The sequence below is a fragment of the Cottoperca gobio genome, chromosome 7 (assembly GCF_900634415.1).
Source record: "Cottoperca gobio chromosome 7, fCotGob3.1, whole genome shotgun sequence".
In the NCBI taxonomy this organism is placed as follows: Eukaryota; Metazoa; Chordata; class Actinopteri; order Perciformes; family Bovichtidae; genus Cottoperca; species Cottoperca gobio.
In genome coordinates this window covers 18,464,977-18,485,842 of record NC_041361.1, presented here as the reverse complement: position 1 = coordinate 18,485,842, position 20,866 = coordinate 18,464,977, and the positions used below count along the sequence as shown (strand labels likewise).

Sequence of the window (20,866 nt, the reverse complement as noted above, 5' to 3'; positions counted from 1 at the left end):
GCACGTGTTACCTTGAATTTGGGGTGCGTTTAAAAACAGCAAAACTATATCAAAACATAAGTTTACAAACTTTCACACTCGTGCAGAAAGTCTCATTTATCAAGTCGTATCCTCGCTTTACAAACACATGCATTTTCATTAAAACGTTACAATTTATAAAAAACTTCAGCATAAACTACTCGCATGAACGAGTAACGCCCCGGCACAAGCGGGAGAGTTTATAAGGCATCGTTTTGATGTCGTTTTGCTGGTGTTAAATGCGGATCCCTTTTACTTCAATTCATCAAGAATATTCTCCAATTTTTGGATTCTTTGGACACTAAAGTTGTCTTCACAATTTCAAGGTAAAATGAAGGATGAGTAATTGATATAAAAATTATCATTGGGGGGGGGGGGAGGGGGAAGCATTCCTTTAAATTACTTTCATTTGCAAATGTGTCACAATCTCCTACAGAGGATTTACAAGAGTTTGTAATAAATATCTAAAGGTCCATTTTAATTTGCCCTCCTGACCCACTGATGGGCTGAAAAATGAACACAAACAAGAACTAAGATGTTTTTGGGGAGTTTGGCTCAAAAGCCGTTTCAGAGAGTCTCAAGGAAACAAATCAGCAATTAAAATCCAAAGAAGTCCAGATAGGTTTTGTTGGTGTGCAGGAAACCAGGTGATGATAGTCTGCTGCAGTTAGTGATTGAAAACTAATACTGAATATTCTCTATTAGTTAGCGAGGCGTTTAGCCTTTATAGTCTCAGGTGTTCGGATGGAGAAAAGTCTTAAAATCAATGTTTTTGATGCAAACGTGTATGAGAGTATAACCGTTTTAGATGCATTTTGTCGGTGTTGTGTAGGTCGATAATAGGTTTGTACAGGTTTAGAAAACGATTGAAGACGGTGTATGTTTTTTTTTTTTTTTTTTTTTTTAAACTTTTCCAGTCAAGGGTTTAAGTAAGAAAGGTTCACCAGATGCCTGTAGACTAATGCTCACGAAACCACCAGACACACACTCTTACTGGCATGTTTTCTAAAAGCATTCAGTGTTTTGTTCTTATGGGTGAATTAAAGCACAGTTGCTTTTTTGCTTTACCCAGTCTTATTAGTGTAGATCAGTGATGTTCAGGAGGAGTGATGTGGAAGTGATGGACACATGGTAGAAATTCAACGAGCTGTTATTGTTCAGTGCACTTCAGATGAGTTCAGAAAGTTAATGTTCATGCCTTAAATCAATGAACTCTACCAGGTAAAGGGAGGATATCTTATCTTGGCCCCGCAAGGATAAATTCCTTCTTGTTTTTCTGCTATGGTCACATCAGGCTCAGTCTTCTCTTACTACTACTACATGAATTGGTTCTTTTAGAAACCACATTGATTTTCAGCCTGAAATAAGCAGCAATAACAAAGACGTTTTCACATCATGCACTCATGAGTATGAGATGAGACACTGTCCCGCTACGTGTCGTGTATCGTAGTCAGAAATGTTTGCGTCAAACTTATGTTCTCGTTCTAAGTTATTCCTAAAGTATTGGGATTTGGGTGCATGTGTGTTGAAAATACAAGTTGTTTTGTTGAATTTCATATTTATTTTGTAAAAAAAAGTACAAAGTGTTTCATTCATTTTCTGTCAGGAAGCGACTACTTTGTAAATCCAAGCATATCATGCATTGATAAATGTGTCCTCTGGTTGCGAAAAAGAAGGGTTTTGTTTGTAAATTAGCATCTCAACAGTAGCACATTTATACTTTATGATGTTTTCGTTCCCCTCATAGAGACGATATTTCCCTGTCTGAACTGTTGTTGTGCATGTGCAACCTTTGCATTGGCTAATGATGCAAAACAAATTATTTTTATTTTTTTTCAAGAGAAATAATATTCTGGAAAACAGTCATTTTGACTGAATTGATTAATGTGTGACCTAATTCTTCCTGAGTTTATATTACAGACCTCTCCATGTTGCAGGCAACATAGCTAATCTAAGGTTGTACATGTGTTGTAGCCTTTGGGTACCGCAAACTGTCGTGAAAACTACAGTCATCGTTTATTTTCTTTTTATCTTCAGGTCTGTAGGAACCATAACCTCCAGTGTATAATTTCAACAGCTTCTGGAAACTGACAGCAGAGTTACAAGCCACTAAAATGTTAGGCACCTTTTGTAACCCCTAGAATGTATGTTCTTGTTTTTGTCAGGTTAAACGTACATTAGCATCTGATCTGAGCACATTGTTGTTGAAAGTCAGCATTTCTTTTTGTCCACCTGTCATGTTTTGGTTCTCTGCAGGTCACAGTGCATTGTTGAGGTAAAATCTTTAATTATTAATGAATATTCAAATCAGGATTTTGTTTTGTGTGTGCGGCCGTGGTGAAAGAATGCAATGTTTTCAGGGTTTTTTGTGGAGTTTTGTTTTAAAAAAAAAAAAGAAGTTCAAGTTAAGATTTGCACCAGGGTCGAAATCAAATCACCTTCAGGTACAACGCATGTAAAACCTTCAGAAGTAACGGGTCATGGCTGTGTTGAATTCATCATGAAATATATGCCATTTGATCCAAGATATACAGCACTACACATATCTAAAAGCTGTTCATTTTTATTCAAAGGGGACTTTTCATGTGAGAAGTCACTGTTGAACGCTAAAAGGTTTACAGATGCTGACAAATGATATAAAATTGATGTAGGCTAACAGAATGAAAGTGAATTGACTCCAACCCTGATACAGTCGCTGTCCAAAGTGCTTTTAAGGGAAACTGTAGCTTATCCAGCAACTTAACAATCAATTGTTTTTGTTTTTTTGTTGCTACATACTGTGTTAAAAAAATACAGATTTGTACTTGTGAAATATTAATGGGCCCCAATATTCTCTTTTGTATCAAATTTTCTTTGACAAAAATAAAAAAATTACTATTTTGATTTGACCCAGTTGCATCTCGTCTCGTCTTCTGTTGTACAAACGTGCAGCATCCCATTTAATCATTTGCAATAATTTGTCATAACTTAGCTTGTTATGTTGATTGTAATTAAAACACTGTAAGAGCTTCAGACATAGTGTACCACACTTGTAAGAAAGGTTTGCCGTGTGAACGTTAAAAGGGATTGTTTTTACAGTTCATGTTCAAGTTTACTGGTCTTCAAAGGATCCACCAGGCCTGTAGGAAGAAGCGTTAGCATCGGGGGGCGGTTGGTTATGATTACTTTTGTCTTACACAGAACATTATCTTTGCATCTCCTCCTTACTGTATAATGTAATCCGCAAATAGATTTCTACAAAGTATTGTATTTAAAGTAAATACTTCACTTTCTTACGGTTACCATTCTTAAAATAATGAAGGCTGTGAGATTATCACTGCCAGAAATGACACAAAAATAAATCATTCAAATTAATTTTCTTCACATAAAAGTAAACACAATATCAAAAATGCAGCTAGAGGGAGCCCCTCACACAACAGCACAGAGAGGCCGGGCAACAAGCAGACGTAGATGCTATGTCGTAGTAAACAGTCTATTCTCTCTGAAGTGTGATTTTGGTGATATATCATAGAGATTGTTTTGGATATCAAATCTTAATTAATTCAAAAGTTGTGGTACTTCCGGTCACCTTCTAGTCCCTAAAACCTCTTCCATTGTCAAAATGTTATATCTTGTTTATTTAAAAGTTGCAGTTCTATTTTGTATAGACTTTTAGATTAGATGTATTGTCCCCAGGGGGGAAATTCATTGTCACGGCACTGTACATGTACATAAAATATATTCAATGAATAACACAGAATACAAACAGAGAGCACCACACATGCATAATCATAGTCTTCACTTTCCGCTGCTCCCCGGTTGTTTTTAATACCGTTGGTTTTAAAATGTTGTGAAGAAATGATGGGTCTTAGTATTGGACAGCTGTTAAGCAGAAGATCTAGACTAAATACATGAAAACAAACCTGTCACACGTCACAACAAAAGAGGGCGAGTGAGATGCTTATCAATGGGAAGGTGGAGGCTGCTTGTCATTCCTTCACTTGGAGCTCCTGCTGTCGCACCATGAACCTTATGCCACAGAGCATGCACAACGTCTTTGGTGAGTTCACTCTGCAAATCATTCTTAACTTTAACGTGTTTCTGCTCAAGAGAAAAGTGTGTTCATGCTTTGGAGTTTCTTCAAAATTGAATGAAGCTTTGTTTGACAGTATTGATGTCATTTCCTAAGACTAATACACATTAAGATTGCTGGCTTGAGACTTTCTAACATGTATTAACCTTCCACAGATCAGATGAATAACATCAATTATTTCAACATCAATCACATACATAGATCATAGTTAAAATGAGTGATTTAACATGACTAGCTTTCCATCACGGCATTCTACTGAAGACAGAGCCAAGGGGAGCTGCAGAAGTCTAGTTTTCTCCCAGATCACTTGAATTACAATATGCTGAGAGGTTATTATGGACTTTTGCCCAATGATGCCAAATAAAAACTGCCTACCCTAATGATTATTTAGTCAAGTATTTTCCCTAAACTCATAGATTGACTGGCTCCTTTGAACCTTTTATTTCAGTTTCCTGCTCCACTAGATCATTGTCCCTTGAGTGAAAGCAGCTTCTTTATGTGTTTTTATATTACATCATTTGTTTTCCCAGGCGCTAACGGTAGCCCATGCCGAATGAAGTTTGTCAACTTTGAGGCAAAGGAAAACCACACTTCCCATGAGACACAGGGCCTCAGCACAAGGCACCTGGTGGTGCGACGAGGGAAACCTTTCAAACTGTCTGTGTGGTTTCTCAGCCGCTCGTGGGATCCTCGCACAGAGTACCTGGTCCTGGAGGTTTGCCTCGGTACTAAAGACAATATTAAGTCTGCTCACATTTAAAGCAAGACTGTGTCATTTATAAAGGAAATAAATAACACAGTCACTCTCTTACAAATGTAAAGTTACATTCAAAAGTAATGAAGAGCACCCTTTGCTTGATCTAATGTCAGGGATGTTGTTGCTACAGCTTCACTTGGTCTGGTATGACTAGTAGCTTAGTGGCAAGTCTTGGTTAATGTTAGCAAACTTCACGTATATTCATACTACAGATTGCTGACTTTTTGACTTTCACTTATTTTACTAGTTTATCATTTTAGGAAATGCTGTTATTTGCTTTTGAGTGAGATGAGAAGAAACATGATGATGATGCTGCTCAGTTTGCTAACAAGAGCTAACATTAGCCACCATACGCTACTGGTCATACCCGACCAAGTAATGCTGTAGCAGCAAAACTCCTGAGTTTATGGAAGTGAGCAGTTGTGTTTTATTGCTTATGAATTAAACATTTTATTCTTAAGATGGCAATTATGTTTTTAATGATTCATACGTTACATAGTCTCACTTTAAGTAAACTAGTAAAGTGTTTTCCTTCACCATGCAGGCAATCGGTCACACAGGATCCCTGTCCAGTTCTCTGACGAGCTATCCGACCCCCAAGGCTGGTCAGCCAAAATCTACCCATGCGACATGCATCCTCAGTCAGTCACCATCTTCGTCTGCTCCCCTGTTAATTCCTCAGTGGCTCTGTATCAGCTCTTGTTCCACATCGAGTCCTTACAGAACAGAAGGAGCTATGCAGTGGGAACATTTGTGCTGCTCTGCAACCCTTGGCTGAAAGGTTGGTCCATGTAGTAAAACCTCCTGTTATATTGTCTACACTTTTTAGCAGTTACCTTGTTACATGTCATTCTCCACCACTGCTATTGGCTTTCAGATGACCCAGTGTACATGCCCCTGGATGTCCAAATACAAGAGTATGTCAAGAGTGATTACACCCTGTTGTACATGGGCACCCATCTAAACATTAGTAGGCGGCCCTGGTCACTTGGTCAGGTATGTGATGCTCAGCTATCATGAATGGGTCATGTCTAATCACAGCATTATTTGCAGGTAAGAAACAGTGTAGCAACATTTGTGTTTCCATTGTTTTGAAGTATGAGCCTGGAGTCCTTGAGGCGTGTCTGAAGCTGCTGCAGGTCAGCACGCAGCACCTCAAGGACAAAGACAAAGACTACATGCTACGAGCAGACCCCGTCTACCTCAGCCGGGTGATCTGTGCAATGGTGAGAGACAACACTCACAAATACTGTATGAGCCATAGATATGTAAAAACATGCAAATGCAATCCCTCTCGCATAAGTACTTTACTAATATTATCAATGATATACGGAAGCCCCGAGAGGGAAAAACAATTCTGGTGATCCATTTTCTAAGTCTGACATAAATAGTTTTCTCTCCTTTGTTTATGACTTAATAACAGGTGGAAAAAAGTTTTGGCAGAATAATTTTTGGGGAAATGGATCACCAGAATTTTTCATTTTTCTCACTTGTCTTTCGGGCTTCCATAGAATAAAACAGGAATTTATTGAACACAAATTTCTCTGCAGTTACACCGTGAAGAAAGAAAGTTATGTGTCCCTTCCTGTCCAAGGTGAACTCTAATGATGACCTGGGTATTTTGGAGGGGAAGTGGCAGGGCAACTACAAAGATGGAGTCAAGCCTACAGAGTGGAGCGGCAGCGCTGAAATCATCCACCGCTGGGTCTCGTCCAACTGCAGCCCAGTGCGCTATGGACAGTGCTGGGTCTTTGCATCTGTCCTCTGCACAGGTACTTTGATTAAATGGGACATGAGTATATTTATGCTAAAGTCATGGGTGACATTTAAGTGCTATTGAGCGATCTCCAACGCTGAGCAGTTGCCGTACATCTCATTGAATTTGAATATGAGTCAGAAAGTCAAAGATTTCTCTCAATGTTCCATGAAAATAAGCTACGATATGTGTTTTAATATTTTAGGAATACCGTACTTGCATTAGTCTATATGGTCTGTAGGGTCAATATGCAGCGTGAAAATCTGTGGGTGACAAAAGAGGGAATATTTTTTGGAAGAGTTGGGGTCATAATGTAATTTTGTGAGCTGGTCAGTGTTTGTGGGTAATTTTTTACCCTCACACCAGTAATAATTAAAGCCGCAATTACGTATTTCAGACCACATTTCCTGTATTGAGTTACTGTAAATTACCAATGACTAGAGTGAATATTTAATTCCCCACCTTCATGTATAATGTTAATCCCGTTCAAAGCTAATATTTGCCTGATCATGTCGGCTGTCATAGTGCATACATAGTGATCTTACTAGCTCAATTTATGCTGTGTGTGAATGTTATTAAATCATATACTTTCTTTCTTTAAAGTGACGGATGGTTTACTTAAATTATACTACAAATATATTTTCTCACACACCTCTGTTGATGTCTGCCAATAGACCTTGATGTAAATGTTTTTTGTCTTTTGTATTTTGGATGAACTAACCTTTAAAATATCATTACCACTTCTTCATTTGATTTTCAAAATACAGGCTTAACATTTCAACCCTAAATTTGTCCATATAGATAATTTCAAAATCCAGCTCAGTCTTGGTGACTTTTCTTTCTTCTAGTGATGAGAGTGCTGGGGATTCCCTCCAGGGTGGTGACAGTTTTTAACGCGGCCCATGACGGTGATGGAAACCTGAAAATTGAAGAATATTACTCGACCACAGGGGAAAAGCTCAAACTGTCAAAGGACAGCATTTGGTTGGTGTCTCTTGATCTCAAACCACAAAGATAACAGTTGGTATTTTACTTGTTTAGCTATCAGGATGATTTTACAATTGATATTTAAGCGTAGTCCACACATGCGCAGGTATTTTTCTAAAATGTATTTTTTTCTATGCGTTTTGGCCTTTCGCCCTCACCCAAACGGCACTTTCTGTCACTGAAAACGGGGCTTTTGTAAAACTCTTTTCAGGGTGAACATTTTCAGAAACTCCATTTTCATGGTTGAGTTTTTGGCTGGTAACGTCGTAATGTGCGCCGTTATCTCCTTTCGTGCAATAGCTGACTTGACTGACTGACTGTGTGTGTGTGTGTGTGTGTGTGTGTGTGTTGCATTGCCCACATTTATTTTGGTCTAAGTCACCTTTGTGCATTTGCCTGTGATCCTGTAGTATTGCTCTGTGCATGCATGTCCATGTTTATTGGTGTATGCATATTCATTTGTTTAGAGTGTGTGTATGTTTCTGATTCCATACCCTCTTGCAGGAACTTCCATGTGTGGGTGGAGTGCTGGATGAGGAGACCAGACCTCGGTACAGGGTTTGATGGCTGGCAGGTAGTGGACCCGACCCCCCAGGAGAAGAGTGCAGGTGGGTCTCTGCCCCAAGTGGGTTTCAACAACTGCCATTTTGGATTTCAATTGATCAATTTAACGTTTTCACATTTTTTAGACGTACCTGATCAAAACCTGAATGTGACATAAGAGCTGGGGGAGGTGGGTAGAAACAGCTGTTTGTGTGTGGATTGTTTTCTCTTAGCCAGATCCCATTTTCAATAAAAATTGTGGTCTTACCTTTAGGCTACTTGTAAAATATTGTAAAATCTTCAATTTTTGGCCGTCAGTCGGAGAAACAAACTAAACTAAACGGTGCGATTTTGACTATAAAAATGATCAAAGTTATTGGAATCATACAGAAAATGCCGTTATAGCACAGACCAGTGGACGATGATGATGGGGGAGGCTCTGCCTCCCCTGCCTCCCCTGACCGCATGTCCCTGCATTTGACAATGTTAAATTCTTAGTGGGGGACACCCCCAGTGATTTATTTGTGAATAAGTACTCAGTATGTGACAATAAACATATTTCTCTGCAGGGATATTCTGCTGTGGTCCTTGCCCAGTAGTTGCCATCAAGCGACGTTGCCTCACCGCCCCTTTTGACACCTCGTTCATCTATGCCTCTCTTGATGCTGACGTCATACGGATGATCGTGCGCGATGGACTGGTGGTGGAGAGGGAGGTGGACACTGAGTCTGTGGGACAGCTGATCTACACCAAGAGGATCGGCTCCGACTCACCAGAGAATCTGACACAGGTTTATAAGAGCAATAAAAGTAAGACGACATGGTAAAGTGTATCTCCTTTAAAAAGAAGCACATTTGTGTAATGAGTCAGCAAGATGCAAATACTCGTAGAGATAGTAGAGTGTTTTCTGTCTTTTTCCTACACATGTGATAAAGTTTATCTTCCCATGTTCTTTCCCTATCAAGGGGGGCCAGCAGCAGGCACTGTAAGACAATCAGCGAGGAGAGGTCAGCAGTTGTGATAAAGCATCTTTACCCTCCACCCGTCTTGGTTCTCCACATGTGTTTTAAAGTTGTTCTGTCAATGTGGGGACATTCTCATGCAAATGATCACAGAAAAGACATCCCTTAATTGTCTCTCTGCTTGTTGTGGTCTGGTGAGGGCACTTATTTGATACCATTGCTTTGATCATGATAAAATCCCTCTCACTTTTACAGCAAGGTCTGAAACATATTCTTGTTTGATGTCAGTTACAGCGGCTCATGGACCAGGTAAGCTTTCATACTACTCATACTGTCACACAACATGTCACGTCCCTGAAAAGTACTGTCATAGTCAGAGGTTCAGTTCCCACTGGCACCAGATTTACTAAAAGTGTTTATGCTAATAAGCAAGATTTGATACTGTTGTTTTTTTTAATGACAAAATCCCTTTCACTTTTACAGAAATGTTTAGTTCGCAGTGCGATCAAATGGCAGATGGAGCAGGTAAGCTTTCATTCTAATCAGTAGAAAAAACATGTCATGAGGAATTAAACTGAAAGTGGACGCTGTCTGATGTTACAATCGAAGCGCATTTGAGTTGCAACAGTGAGCTACGGTTGTAACACGGCTGCATTAAACAAACACTTTTAATGGCCAATCAACAATAAAAATTCAGTCAAGCAACTGATTTTAAGTTGCATTCATGTCTTTCCTTGTTGACAACTACATAGTTAGCGAATCTCATTGATGGAAGCTGTAAAAATACTATAAACCCTAATCTGATTTAGAAATAACATCTGACTGAACACAGAATATTGGCCAATATGGCGCATGCTTTTTGGGGAGGCCCGTGTCTGCTGACTTCTTCAGATGTTTTTCCAGCACATCCCTGGGCACTAACTCTCTATCCCTTTCCCTATTTGGTGGCATTATGGAGCAAGCAAACAAAAAAAGCTTGCCAACAAAGGGGAAAATTAATCAAGCTGTGTCGCAAATCTAGTTTATGTGACAAATGAGCCGCTGGTCGCGCCCATGCTTTGGCGTGCCTTACAGACCAGAACTATGTGACATGACATATGAAACTATGCTAACTGATGAAGAACAGATGCAGAAACAGACAACTGTGCACGTTTTAGCTTCACAACATACAAAGAAAACTTCACATCTGTTTTTCCAGCCACCATTCCCTGTAGACTGGACGAACACTGTTGATATTTCTCAGGCCACCTGACATCATGATGAGGTCATAATGGCATTTACGTAGCAAGAGAAAACGTGTGTGTTGTATCTGTAACATGTTTCATTTAAGGCATCTCTTCCCTTCATCTCCAGGAGAAATGTCTCCCAGTTTGCAGGTGTCTTTAAGCATAGATGGGGATCTGTCAGTGGGTGAGAGCATCGTCATGTGTGTGACGGTCACAAACCAGTCAAGCAGCCCCAGAGTTCTGATGGAGCACCTCAACGCTCAGCTGAAAGAGTACAACAGCAGCGCACAGGAGAGCTTCTGGAAATCTCACAGAGAAGTGTACATACAGCCGGGTGAAGGTGAGGAGAGGACAGTGTGAACATGTACAGTCCGTTGCACTATAATTTAGTATAAGTACATTTTTAGTGCACATGGGCTTGACACATGTTAGTGTTTGATCAACAAAAGCTCTACTGAACCTTAAAACATGCATGAGGGATTATTTACAACTTCTATCGTTTCTCTCATGTTTGTTTTTCCACATCTTTTACATTCTCCGCAGTTCTGACGCTCCAACACACCATCCCTCCCTCTGAGTACAAGTCAGTCCTGGCAGGTGATGATATTGTGAACATGGCGGTGGTGATAAAGGACGTGAAGACCAAAGAGAGATTCCTGGCAACGCAGGAGTTCAACATAAGCTCACCACAGATAACCGTAGAGGTACAGCATCCGTCCACTCTTCAGATCACAAGGCGGTGTTGTCTTCCTTTCTTTTTCTTTTCTTTTTCTTCACTTTGATCTTCTGCCTCCTGTCAGTTGTACACGACACGATGAAGTTGTCTGAATGAAGAGCACTGACCGAAATGAATATCACTAAAGTATTCCTCATCAATGAATATGAATAATAAGCGAAAGTGGTCATGTGTTGCCCAGCTAATAGCACATCTGGATCATACTCAGCTGACTTGAGGTCATTATTATTGATTTGTACTAGCATAATGAGTATTTAGCAATCGCCATGACATAAGGGTTTCATATTCAGGTTATTCAGGTTAAAACAATTCCTTGTGTGGAATGTGTTAACACAACCAGAGTCCCTAATCGTAAGTGTTTTGTCAGTTGTAATGCAGTCAGCAGAGAATTACTTTGTCTATCTTGGTTTTGGTGCATATTTCATTGAAATCAGTGTTGGGAAAAAGTTAAATATATGGTCTTTCATTAGGTGTCTTCACTGTGTTTTGCCATATAAATACTTTGTTATTCCAAATATATTTCCTAGAAATGTAAAGATCTGATGTCCATGTTTGTGTTTTAGAGAAGAAGAAACACCGTTGATCTCCATCAAAGTCTAGATGTTCCCCAATTAGCAGATATTTTTACTTTCACCAGTAAACTTTGCACTCCATAGTTCTGGTGGTGCCGGTGTTACGGTTAACAACATGGAGGATAAAGGCATGGGTTCTCCGAAAAACATAGTCTTTATTCTTTATTTAGATCCACATTAGCTTCAACATAGTGATGTCCACATACAAAGAAGATAAACTCAAACAGGTTCCAAACAGCAATAGCTAAAAAGTATTAACATCTATGTGAGATCCATCAATGTGAGGTTGAAGGTTAGGGCGGAAGAAGCTCTATAGATAAACGTCGTATAATGTGTTGGTAGATATGGCACGACCAGATCCACAGTGCTAACCTGACATATAATAAGAAACCAGTATACTAGTTTTTCACAAAATGACAAATGATATTCTACATGACTATCAGAAGACAACATTATAATGTGGCCCCTGTTTGCTTATCCACAGATCGAAGGAGGAGACAGCATCCAGATGAAGAAGGAGCACACAGCGCACGTGTCCTTCATCAACCCATTTACCACAACTCTATATGGCGCTGTGCTGACTGTAGAGGGATCTGGCTTGTTACAGGGCAAACACGACACCAGGTAAGTCTTACAGGTGGACCTCAGGGTAATACAATGAATCATTATTGCGCCATAGGACAGTTGTCGTAAAAAAAAAAGAAAGAAACAATGTGACCCCTTGTTACATTCCTGCGGTGTTACCTCTGGGCGTTACACATATCTTTTACCTTTATGTCTGAGCCGGGAGGAAAAGATGGGTTTGTGGTTTAAGTGTCTAAGGAATGCTGTCAGGTCTGTTTGTGCAGCAGCAGGAACATAATGTTATCACACCTGAATCCGTCTAGCTCTGCAGGTAGAGTAAGGCACCGTCATCCTCAGTTAAATGTACGAATATATTCCTGCAATGACCCCCTCTTCTTTTTCTATCCTTAGTTCAAATCTAAAGTTACATGTTCTTTATTGCAAAGCAGGTTATAATTTAAATGTAGGAGTTCAGATTGAAAATATGACAAAGAACTGATGCAAACAATAAATCAATGCATAAAAGAATATATATGAAAAGGTGACAATAGCTTAATAACTGAATGTAATGATGAGAGCTGCAGAAACAACATATAAACTATAATATATATGGAGACAAACCTCAGACACAATGTCCATATAACACAGACAGTATTTTTGGAACCCAGTAGTCTGCACCTCCCTCGGTGAGCATTTTACCCCCCGAGTAAATATATCATTTTGTTTCGGTTGGAGAGTGTGTGAAGTACTTGGTGTTGGAGTTTTATTTTGGTCCCTCTGTCTTTAAACAGGTTGCAGTGTGTAAGGAAGTGTCACCTTTAACTTAACTTGTTTTGCTGTTGTTTACATTCCTCCTGATGCAAAAAATAAAACAAATGCACTACAGGAACGCAGGACTGTTTGTGTTCTGTTTTCTTTTGTCATGTTGTTCTTGTGCAGCATGATGGACTGAGCTACAACTACAACCCTCTGCTGCAGAAGGACATTAAATGATCCTTGAATGCTTGTCGGCAGAACTTAGACTTTCTGTTTTTCTCTGGCTTCTCTGTTCTCTGTCAGGCTCAGTAGTTAGTTTATGTGTTTTGCTTCTGCCACTTTGTCTGTTCAGAGTTAAATGGGAGTAAAGTTTATTTAAATGGAACAAAAAACTACTTGTTGTTAACCCTTGCATATAATGAATAACATTCATTATATGCAACTGTTTCCTTCCTTGACCTTTTGTATGGCCAGTCCCCTGGAGCCATGATGGCTTTTTATTGGCACAGACAATAAAGCAATAGTTTCACCGCAGAGAGGAATAAACTTGCTAATTAGAGAAAACATTCAGCAGAAACATCTAGTTACTGTAAGACTGTTAGAAGTACCACTGTGCTAAATACTGGAACAATAAAACCTCTTCGGCATTTGCTTTTTTTTTTAATTGAGGATAAGTTTACCGTTATTTCTGGGAGCCAAACAATCTCTGTACCTGGCAAAGAATATGCTAAGTAAATCAAATCAAGTATTAATCAATACACACACACACACACACACACACACACACACACACACACACACACACACACACACACACACACACACACAGATATATTATGATCGTTTGCCCCTTTTATTCATTGTCCATTCATTCATAACCTGACGATCTCCATCTTTTTGGTAAACTGTAATGTGGAAAGATAAAGTTTCTCTTCTCTCTCTCCCAGACTGGTTCTCCTGCAGTCAGGCGAGAAGATAGAGAAGACGGCGTCCATCATGGCGTCTTCACCCGGCACTAAACTGCTGATGGCCACTTTCTCACACAACAACAGCCCCAATGTTGTTTCCAGGAGCTTCCAGAAAGTCTTCGTCACGACTGCATGACACTGAAGAATCATTTGGCAGTCTCTATATCCATACAATATTTCTGCATTTTACCATACATACTTCTATCCTTTAAAAAAAACCAGATTCAACACAAGACTATAGGTTTGGCATACATGTACTATACTACACACGGAAATATAGTATATGAATATAATATTGTATGTTTTTCATTGTTTTGGAGATGCGAACATACAGCTCCATGATAACGGAGTAAACTCCATCTGCTGATGGACACTGTGAGATGAGGTTGAAAGCTTCAAGTTATTACTATTATTATTATTATGTCAAGTTGCTGTTTCCAAGGTCAAGAACTTTCAGGCAAAACTAAATGTCTCTGATCTGATTGTAAGCACACCGATGGGCGGGAATGGAGCCAGTCCTAATGCAATAAAGAGGAGCTTTCAGCTGATGACAGTGTTGCGAGTGTAGATATGTGTATGTCTTCACACTGATTGGTCATATGTAAAGAATATATGATGCATATATTGCAGCACATCTGATTATTTTTAAGTGGTCTGATATGACTCAAAAATAAAATGTCAGCACGATGATTGTTGTGTGTTATCTTGCTAGCCTTGTCAGTGAGGATTCTCCCCCACTAGTGATCTGTAGCTCCAGACATTTAGTTGCCTTTGACTTCTTGTCTGGTGGACAGTGTGAGTTCAGCCTGTGATGTTCCTCACAAGGGAAAGTTACAAAAGTCAAGCCAGAGAATATTGCACACAGAGGCGGAGATATCACAACTTTTATTCCTGAGTAAAACTCTAATCCTACTTTTCCCATAATGCAACAGCATATTCACTAGAATAAGAAATATATATACATATATAAAAAATACACACTGTCTATTTTACAACTGATAACATGCTAATTATTTTGAATAACAGTCAGAAATCCAAATAAATAATATATTTTAAAGTGGCTTCATAATAATTAAAAACAATAATTTAATAACACTTTTCAAGCTGGGAGAACACAGTGCTTATCATAGATAGCATAACGATAATAAATGTTTTATGAATCATCCAAAAGGTAGAACAAGTGAAACATTTAAAATAAACTTTTGATCAGGTGGTTTCACATCAAAGCTGTAATGTTAACAAATAAGACGTGTCTTCAGGCAAAACGTCTGTTCAAATGTGTCTTTACAGGATGTATGTATATGTAAGTAGAAACTGTCAGCAGATCAAATACTAACTGGAAGACAAAACTGAGGCGCCAGTACAGCAATGCTCAATCACACTTTGACCCATATCCTGCACGTCTTGCCAGTGAAGATTCTCCCCATACATTGGCCCATACCAGTATCACAGAGCATTTAGAAGCAGCTGCCCTGTGTCGTCCTGTCAACACCCTCCGACATGCCCGTTTGCCTTTGAATTCCTGCCAATTATGTCAGTGTGAGTTGATACCTGTGCTCTTGCCTAAATGAAAGTTACAAGAGTCAAGCCAGAGTAGCTTATGTGCTGCACATTAGACGGGCACTCCAGTGGCTTGTTGCTCTGTTAAAAACGAGTAGCCTCCAAGTCAGTGACGTCAATGTTCATGTTGTGGGTTGCCCCTTTACTGCTCAGGCAGGACTGTGCTGCATTGCTGTAACTCAAATACACCACTAGGTGGCAGCATTGGAGCATCCACTTGCGTGTCTGTGTCAGTTTTCTCTCTAAAAGTCACTCGGTGACTGTTAAACTACTAAGAACATATTTCTGCTTTTATATTTTATACTTTCGTCTGTGGTTCTTTGTATCCCTTTGCCTTTGGTGAAGATGAAAGTTGGTATGGAATTGGGTTGATTTATGAACCTCAAACAGCCTTGTTATTAAGTGGGGTTGCATTTCAGATATGATCGTGGTCGCTATTTAATGAGACCAATGTTGACTGTCGGTATAGAAACAGGATCCAAACAGCAGTCTTCCGTGTTGAAGTCCAGTTTTTATCAAATCAAATCAAATCAAATCAAATTTATTTGTATAGCCCAATATCACAAATTATACATTTGTCTCAGTGTGCTTTACAGACTGTACAGGTTACGACATCCTCTGTCCTTAGACCCTCGCATCGCACAAGGAAAAACTTCCTAAAAGAAACCCCAAAATTAAAGGGGAAAAAATGGAAGAAACCTCAGGGAGAGCAACTGAGGAGGGATCCCTCTCCCAGGACGGACAGACGTGCAATAGATGTCGTGTGTACAGGATAAACAACATCGTACAAATACAACATTTGACAGAAATTATGTTGTGTTGGAAAAAAAAAATAGAAAGTATGGATGAATCCAGGAAAATGTCAATAAGGCTTCCCGGTGTCCAGCAGGACCAGGTCAGCAGGCGCTGTCACGATTCATGATCCTGACGTAAACTTTATCAGTGGCAACCTGCCACATGAGAGACAGACACTCCGGGGATGATACCCCGGATGGTGAGTTAGTAACATACATTTACATAAATGCATACAGATAGAGAGGGAGAAGAAGACAGGGAGGGGAGGAGAGAGGAAGAGAAGGAAGAGAGCAGGGAGGTGTCCCCCGGCAGTCTAAGCCTATAGCAGCATAACTAGGGGCTGATCCAAGGCAAACCTGAGCCAGCCCTAACTATAAGCTTTATCAAAAAGGAAAGTCTTTAGCCTGCTCTTAAATGTGGAGAGTGTGTCTGCCTCCCGAACACAAACTGGAAGCTGGTTCCACTGGAGAGGAGCTTGATAGCTGAAGGCTCTGGCTCCCATTGTATTCTTAGAGACTCTAGGAACCACAAGTAACCCTGCAGTCTGGGAGCGCAATGCTCTAGTTGGTTTATAAGGTACTATGAGATCTTTAAGATATGCTGGAGCCTGACCATTAATTGATTTGTAAGTCAGGAGAAGGATTTTGAATTCTATTCTGTATTTTACCGGGAGCCAGTGCAGAGCAGCTAATACAGGAGTAATATGATCCCGTTTCCTAGTTCTTGTCAATACACGTGCCGCTGCATTTTGGATCAACTGAAGAGTCTTAAGCGACTTTTTGGGACAACCTGATAACAATGAGTTGCAGTAATCCAGCCTTGAAGTAACAAATGCCTAGATTAGTTTTTCTGCATCATTTTGAGACAGGATGTGTCTTATTTTTGCAATGTTACGTAGATGAAAGAAGGCAGTCCTTGAGATTTGTTTTATGTGAGAGTTAAACAAGCTTAGCTAGTCAAGCTTTATTTGGGCGGATCTTCACCAAAGAAAACACAAGGAAAAGGAATCTAGTCTGGCTAAAATATCACATTGTTTCTTTCTCCCAAGGCCTGTTGTTGTCATTGTTAACTCACATTTAAGTAAATTACTCCGAGTCCTCCTGACTCACTGTGTGCCGTCGCTGTAGTCCTGATATGACGCGCGCTTCACAGGAAATGGAGCTGCTGCTTTGAATATTGAGTCTCCTCTTTTTTGTTAACAAAAATAAAGAGGGATTTTGGTAAAATTTTTATATTTTAAACTACATTTTAGTCTGGTGTTTTATATAGTTACAGTTAGTTTGATGACGTCGGTGCTGTATCATCTCGTCTTAGTCATGGAACAAAACACTGGTTTTACTTTTTACGTCATGAGACAAAAATATACGGCTAACATTCAGTTAACTCACATTGTCAGGGCAGCAGGGAAACTTTAAAAAAAAATTGAACTCAGCTTAAAAAGGTTTTATCGTGCAGAAGCATTATTTCCTAATGTGAGGGAAGCTTACATTTTTATTAGAACATTTTCCAAATTAAAATCCTGAATCTCCTGCATGGTGTACAAACCATTAACAGCGGCTAAAAAGCCATTTTGACACAAGACACACACTGAAAGAGAAGCCACTTTACTGTAGGAGACGAAGTCATTCCTTCCAGAAATAGGCCCATCAGATAGCCTGTAAAAGTATACTGAGGGAGCGCGGACAAGGGCACTTTACTGTTCGCTCTGCACTTTTCCCTGTCAATATAATGGTCTTATAAATGGAATGATATAGAAGACCTTAGGTCTGTATTTGGGCATTTCATTTCAGGTAGCTCTGAGAGGTTCAGAGGGGCTTTACGCAGCGATACTTTATGTCTGCAGCTTCTGGACGAGGATTGTTTTGACCTGAAGGATTCTCGGCTGACATGTGTGTACCGAACAGCTTGTGATCTCACCTCGGTGTCAGGGAGATTGAAGCAGAGGCGTTGGCAGACGGAGACGATAATCAGACTCCACGCTTGCTGATTTTCAGACAAATTAAACGTCAGGGGAAAGCAGGGAGCGGGACCGCTGGGCTGCTTTGAAAAGCTGAGGCTATCATAAATTATTAATGGCTCCCCGTCACGGCCTCCCTCTCTGCATCCCTCGCTCTTTTCAACCATCCTGATCTTCATCCATCCTCCTCTATGCTGATCGCACTTCTTCCTTCCTTCCTTAGTCTCTTCCTCTGTCATTTCTCCCTCCTTCTGCGCCATCACCTCTTCTTTTCATCCCTCCTTCCTAGACTCCTTTGTCTTCAGTCCATATCTCCCTCCTTCTGTTCTCCCCCTCCTTTCTGCCTTCTTTTTGACTTCACTGATTTCCCTCCCATCCAGCTGCTCTTCATTACCTCTACCCTCCTTAATCTTGATCACTTTTTCCTCCTCTGCATATCCCTCCCTCCTTTTCATCATTTAGCTGTCCTCCCTTTCGTCATCCCTTCGTCTTTCCCCTTGAACCCTTCTTGCCTCCCGTTTCCTCAATGTTTTTCTTATCTGATTTATTTGTCCGATCTCCCTTATTCTCTTCCCTTCTCCCTTTGTCAAGTATTGGGCAAAGCTGTTCCTGTCAATAGCTAAGTTAGCTAGCAAACATTTGCATGTGTTGTGATGCAGCTACTGGAGGCTTATTTTATTTAGTATATGCCCAAACTTTGTCCATAAGCAAGATCCTCCAATCCAGTATCCTAGAAATTACATTCATATTAAACAATTCTGCACCTCACGATTTACGTCCAATACCAACTTTTAGTGGCAACGTATTGTGCCCTAATACAGAGGTACCTTTAACTTACATTCTTTCTAATGGCCAGCAGGGGGGCGACTCCACTGGTTGCAAAAAGAAGTCAGATTGTATAGAAGTCTATAAGAAAATGATCAGACGAGTTTAAAGTCTCATTCACTTGTTTCAAGTCTTCTTCAATACAGAAGACATCAGGATATTCATTTGGGTAATTATGATCCCGTTTAAAGTAAAATAGGCGTATGCATTAGGGTGTGGCTACGTTGCAGACTGTAGAAGCTTCGCAAAAAACATCCATCACTTAATTTATTCTCCTTAAATTAGTCAGTAACATGATTTAGTTGGGTTAATTTTTTTGTTCCACCCCAGTAGCTGAAACTGAACCTGATGGTTGGAACCAATAGCTTTACAATCAGCAGAACAGCAATCACTGCTTCCTGGGGACTAATTCCTCAAGTCACATCATTCCTGTGTAAAGTAAGTTATATATTAATGTTTGATGTGCTCAGTGCTGCTAATCCACTCCTCCCTCTGTCTTGCAGCCTGAGAAACAGAAGTTTGTAAACTTCCCGCAGCAAGACGACAAGCAAGGGAGCAGTGAGGGAGCAGATTGATAGATAGGCGTTTGATGGATTCCACTGAACAGATGGAACAGCTGCAAAGCCCTGAAGTGGCTGTCCATCCTCAAACTCGTGTGAGCAAACTGAGACAGGATTTGTAATGGGCCTATTCACCAGATTTAGAGCTTGAGCTTCAACCCTTGATGGTTAAAATAAACCCCCTAAAAGATTAATTCAGTATTCTACAGGGCAAAATGGATGGAGTCCAAATGTTATTTGAAATTACAGGCCTCCTGATTAGAGCCGATAAAATATGAACGAATGTAGTCAAACTGTTCCGAGCTATACAGGCAAGGAGATCATTTTTCACAGTATTGTAATGGTCTTCAACTGCTTGTAACGCTATCTGTCTCGTGCTTTATATTCTCACACACACACACACACACACACACACACACACACACACACACACACACACACACACACACACACACACACACACACACACACACACACGCAAACATGCACCTCGATCAGCAACCCCAGCGAGCTGTAATAAAGGCGGCGCTGATAGTTATGATAATGAATCTAGCTTCTGTCTGCCGTCTATTGTCACCTGGTAATGAGTTTGTCCTGAAGGTCACTCCTGTAATAGCTCATTAGCAACGCTGGCTAATGCTGCTCTGTGATGTAGCCCACAATAGCCGGAGGTGCATTGGTCAGCCAGGACTATTTGTTAGCTGGAGTGTCTCAATCGCTGCTTGACCGGGCCGTCATTCACCATTGATCAGTGCGGCTTTCATTATCGTTGAGGGGCAATGTGGCGGCATCTGTGTGTAGTTCCATTTATTGTATATGTGCGTGGATGTCTGCATATCTATAATTATGTGTGTTTGCCGGTGAGTTTTAATGTGTGTGTGTGTGTGTGTGTGTGTGTGTGTGTGTGTGTGTGTCAGGGGGAAAAGAAAAGTGAAGCCGCTGCATTCTCTCTCATGGCCAGCAGGGGGCGACTCCTCTGGTAGCAAAAAGAAGTCCGATTGTATAGAAGTCTATGAGAAAATTAGCCTCCTTCTCACTTGATTTATTAACTCACTCATTTTTGACCTCAGAAATGATGTTTTAGAAAGCACAACAATGTTTAAGGGAATATGTTCGTTAGATGTTTTGTGTTGTGTTTGTACTTCCTGTTTTATTTTGTTAATTACCTGTTCTCTGTTGTTTCTACTTCCTACCCCCAGGTGTTCCCAATCTGTTCGTTAGTGTCCTCACCTGTGTCTCGTTCCCTCTCACT

The 20,866-nt window shown here is 40.2% G+C and overlaps 1 protein-coding gene and 1 long non-coding RNA gene across 2 annotated transcripts; both read left to right on the top strand.

The window, feature by feature from the left end:
• Window positions 1–416: 416 nt before the first annotated feature.
• On the top strand, window positions 417–2,906 carry LOC115011373 (uncharacterized). The gene is made up of 2 exons (XR_003832577.1): window positions 417–1,792; window positions 1,975–2,906. It is a non-coding gene; the product is annotated as an uncharacterized LOC115011373 (long non-coding RNA).
• A 1,114-nt stretch (window positions 2,907–4,020) lies between these two features.
• On the top strand, window positions 4,021–14,053 carry LOC115011023 (protein-glutamine gamma-glutamyltransferase 5-like). The gene is given in 13 exon segments (XM_029435951.1): window positions 4,021–4,057; window positions 4,621–4,815; window positions 5,392–5,628; window positions 5,725–5,843; window positions 5,945–6,073; window positions 6,442–6,619; window positions 7,452–7,587; window positions 8,095–8,198; window positions 8,703–8,989; window positions 10,385–10,661; window positions 10,865–11,025; window positions 12,114–12,253; window positions 13,897–14,053. Coding segments are annotated over 13 exon segments (2,157 nt in total).
• The last annotated feature ends 6,813 nt before the right edge of the window (window positions 14,054–20,866 follow it).